At 44.9% G+C, this 3,995-nt stretch overlaps 1 protein-coding gene across 1 annotated transcript in view; it reads right to left on the reverse strand.

Annotated features, from left to right (window-relative positions):
• Positions 1-1,178: 1,178 nt before the first annotated feature.
• Positions 1,179-3,995, reverse strand: part of NMUR2 (neuromedin U receptor 2) — a 7,849-nt gene continuing 5,032 nt past the window's right edge. Inside the window, exons 2-4 of the mRNA XM_005418750.2 lie at positions 3,234-3,318; positions 2,392-2,517; positions 1,179-1,438 (exon numbers count right to left, since the gene is read on the reverse strand). Of these exons, the coding sequence (XP_005418807.1) occupies positions 1,179-1,438; positions 2,392-2,517; positions 3,234-3,318 (471 nt within the window). The remainder of the gene's footprint in view (positions 1,439-2,391; positions 2,518-3,233; positions 3,319-3,995) is intronic.

The raw sequence follows: 3,995 nt of genomic DNA on the forward strand, positions 1-3,995 counted from the left end.
TGGTGACAGTCCTGGGATGATTCTCTGTGGCAGTGCCAAGCCTGAGCCCAGCCTGGGGACCAAACCCAGCCCTGTGTCAGGAGGCACACGGGAGGCATTTCCCTGAAACACAATGAACAGGCTGTGAAATGTGTGAGACAGAGGTTTACAAAATTCTCCATCACATAATGAACCCTCCCTTGGCAAAATTTTATATGTTCCTGTCCCTGCAGTCAGGAATTTGTCATTTGGATATGGGTGTACTGCCTTCAGGACCTGTTTGCACCACAGGGATGCAGGAAAGTTTTTCAGACCTTGCATTTTGCTTTGTGGCAAAAACTGAATTTAGTAGATGCAACATCACTGCAAAACTCCCCTTTTTATTGCCCTTATATGTAAGGTTTGTCCCAATTCCCTCTGTTGTGTGCTCTGTCCAGGCTCCTTCCTGGTGATTGCTGATCCATGTGGATCTCTGACTTCTGCAATCCACCTGGTGTGGGAGCAGTGAAGTCTGCTGAAGCACAAGCACAGGGCTTCACTGGTGGAGACAGCACAGAAATATCTGAAGTTGAAGTAATGATAAGAGGCTCAGAAAGCAAAAGTTTGCTTTACATTTATTTTACAGTTGTTGGCTCCCTGGTTCTTCTGGCCCAGAAACAGCTGTTGCTGGTAGCTGGTGTTTATCAGCCCAGCTCTGAGCTGCTCTCATTCTTGCCTGTTTGCTAATGTTGACAGCAGAGGTTTGCAACAGCCATACCTCAAAAAGTTGTAGCAGAGGGATGTGGGACTGGCTTACCTAAAGCTAGAAGTGGGGAGAAGTTTATGCAGAAAATTGTCCTGTTTCAAAATAAGTAAAACCTGATGTTTTGGTTGCTGCCCAAGAAGCCATTTGGTAAGGCTTGGCTAAGGTGATTCTCTGTCCCATGCTGGCAGTGTTGGGAGTGTCTCTCACCTTTCCAAGCAGCTCTTTGCTGGCACAGCTTGCAGTGAGCAAACTCCCATTTCCAGCCCTCCCATTGGCTTGGGGGCAGCACAGTGCTTCCCTAACACATCCTAAATACAGCCTCCTCCTTCCTTCATTCAGTGGGACACCTCCTGAGCAATTCTTGCTGAAATCACTCTTTTAGGAAGTTTTCTTCTGCTTTAGTTTCTTAATTTTCTTAACCTTTTCTCTCTCACCTGGATCACAGCACAGAAAGTCACAGGCCAGTGGAGAGCTGAGAGCTGCTGACAGATGTCCTGTGAGTGCCAGGGAGGCTCGTGTTTTCTGCAGAGTCCATGAGATTGTGTTCCTCGATCACAAACGTGCTCTTCTGGGATGAAATCTTGCAGGGGGGATGGTTAGGGGCACAGTGCTTGCAACAAGGAGAAATCACACTGAGGAAAGCCATCCTGAAGCGCTGGGACAGCAGGTTGTAAATGATGGGGTTTGTGGCAGAGCTCAGGTAGAAGAAAACACCTGGCAGAACAAAGATGGGGGGGAAGAGAGAGACATTTATTTGTGTGTGACATGATCTCAGAAGAAGAAAATCTCTTTATTGCCTGTACAGCTCCACTAAGCTTAGGTGCAAGGGTGGAGACAGCAGCAGTGGAGCTCTGCTGCCTCCCTGGCACAGGCAAGGCATGTCTCACCAGGGTTAGCTCAGCTTTCACTGCAGTGAAAGGAAAGTGGGAGAGATCGTGAATTGGAGCTCAATCTCTCCAGCTGTTCAGGATCCAGCTCTCTCTTGAGCTGCCCTGACGTCCCTCCAGCACTGCCCTCATCCCCACAGCAGGATTTGCACAGCTGGTGCCCCATCAAAGCTGTCAGAGGATAACTTCCAGCCAGGGGAAGCTAATTTCCTACAACTCACCAGGACAATGGCATAAGATTGGATTTGTCTGAGCTGCCTAATGGCCACAGTCAGAGTTTTCCCATGGCAGACTGAAAATAAAATTCCTCTTTGAAAAGCCCTTCATTTTATGGTTGGCAGGGCCAAAAACATTTGGTTTCATCACCCAGTGCTGAGCAGTATGTAAGGCTCTTGCATTTGGTAAGATTTCCTATTTGCCCCAGAGAGCCTGTGGAGATGCTGCCTCCTCCTGTGTACTTCTTAAAAGCAGCTGAATGACAGCACCCTTTACTTCTGAACATTCCCAAGAATTAAAAGCAGCTAGTAATGATGCATGATATCCTTTTTTTTCCCTTTTATTTTTGTGAATTTGACATGTCCAGATCTTGAAAGCTGAAGAAACCTGCCTGCAGTTTTTATTCAGGCACTGTTCTCATCACTGCCCACCAAACCTCAAGAAGGTTTTCCACACGAGTCTCATGTTCCTTACAAAGTAAATGACCACACATTCCAAGTAAAATCACTCAAAATTACTTTTTTTTCCCCCAGTCCCTGTGCAAGTGGAAGAAGAAGGCTTTACCTGACACCACATGGATTAAGTTGAAGGTATTGGCCAAGGGCTCAGTCCATTCCACAACAAAGCTGAAGAAAAGTCGGTCTATATGGAATGGAGCCCAGCAGATGGCAAAGACTATCACAAGGACAACTGGTGTGGAGAAAGGAGAGAAGGAAAACAGGTCAGAAATGGGGGGATATGGTTCACCAGTCTGCACAGGGCAGAGAGATCATAAAGCTGGATGGGAGATTTCATATGTAATTTATATTCACGGTTTCAAAACTTTTGCCATCCTTTCTGTCTTACCATTACCAACTAAAAGAACAATCTTTCCACTAATTTCTGTATTGGATGATCCAATGCATGCACACAGGGCGACATTCAAACAGAGCAGGTAACAGCCAGGCAGTGTTGGGGTATATATGGAAGCCAAAACCATTCCAGGCTCAGAAAACCAGGCTGGCTCCAAGGTACAGTTTGGTGTGATGCGAAACAGATGTACATTCTGTAAAAATGTACAAGATAGACTATTTGCACTCTGAAAAAAGGGGATCCTCCATTTTTTCTCCCTTGCAAGAGCTGGTTTAGAGTGAAGGATGTTGGAGAATTGCCATGCAAGCAACTGCCATGAAGGTTTCCTCCCCTCCTCTTGTGCTAGGGAGGAAAATTTGCTTTCTGAGTCTTTTGATAGCTACCCCTGATGCTTCACTCCTGCAAGTCCAGATAAAAGAGAAAAAGCCTTTTTGTTCAATATGACAGCTACTCATCTCGTAACTCTTGTATCCAATGGACTTGCTCAATACCCTGCAGGATCTGGTCACCCTCCTGCTCATGGTAAACAAACCACAGAAGGACTCACTACTTACACAGCATCTTGGTGACTGATCTCCTGGATGGCCTCTGAACATTCACAGCCATTTCCTCCACTTCCAAAGATTCATCTCCTCTCAGCTGGCAAAGGAGGGAAACCAAAGGACAGCTTAGACAAGAGACCACATCCACACCAGACACAGACTGTTTGATATTTTGACAGTTGTGGTTTGAGAAAGCAAAACCTGAGGCCACTCGGGACTCATTGAAAAAAAAACCCCTGCATTTAAATTTCAGTTTTTGTCTAGAAAAACATGGAAGCTTTAGGTTCAAAACAATCTACAGATTACAGCAAATTTGTATTTCAATTCCCCACTTACCTTTTCTCAATGAGCCAGTATTTGGCTCACAGTTTATGTTCCATTTCAACAGTATTTTGCTAGGCATTATTTTCTCTTCTATCAAAATATCGTTCGTTTGTTTATTTTCCTAAAAGTGTTCCCCACAATTAAGCACAAACCAATGATCCAAAAAATACCCAGAGAGGCCTGAGTACAGCACAGCTGTAATCATTGGAAAAAATCCTGTGGAATTCAAGGGAGTTTGTTTCATGTCCTGAGTGTTGGGAGCAGTTGATATTCAACCCATCTACTGAGCAAACCCCAGAAATTCTGCCTTGCAGATGGGCAGGGTGCATGATACACACACTGCTCAGGCACAACGAGGAGAGGTTTTTCTCTAGCAGTTTTCCCTGGACTTCAAAAAAAAGGGCAATATATGTATAAATATAATATAATGATAATATATAAATACAATAT

Source organism: Geospiza fortis, unplaced genomic scaffold (assembly GCF_000277835.1).
Source record: "Geospiza fortis unplaced genomic scaffold, GeoFor_1.0 scaffold55, whole genome shotgun sequence".
Lineage (NCBI taxonomy): Eukaryota > Metazoa > Chordata > Aves > Passeriformes > Thraupidae > Geospiza > Geospiza fortis.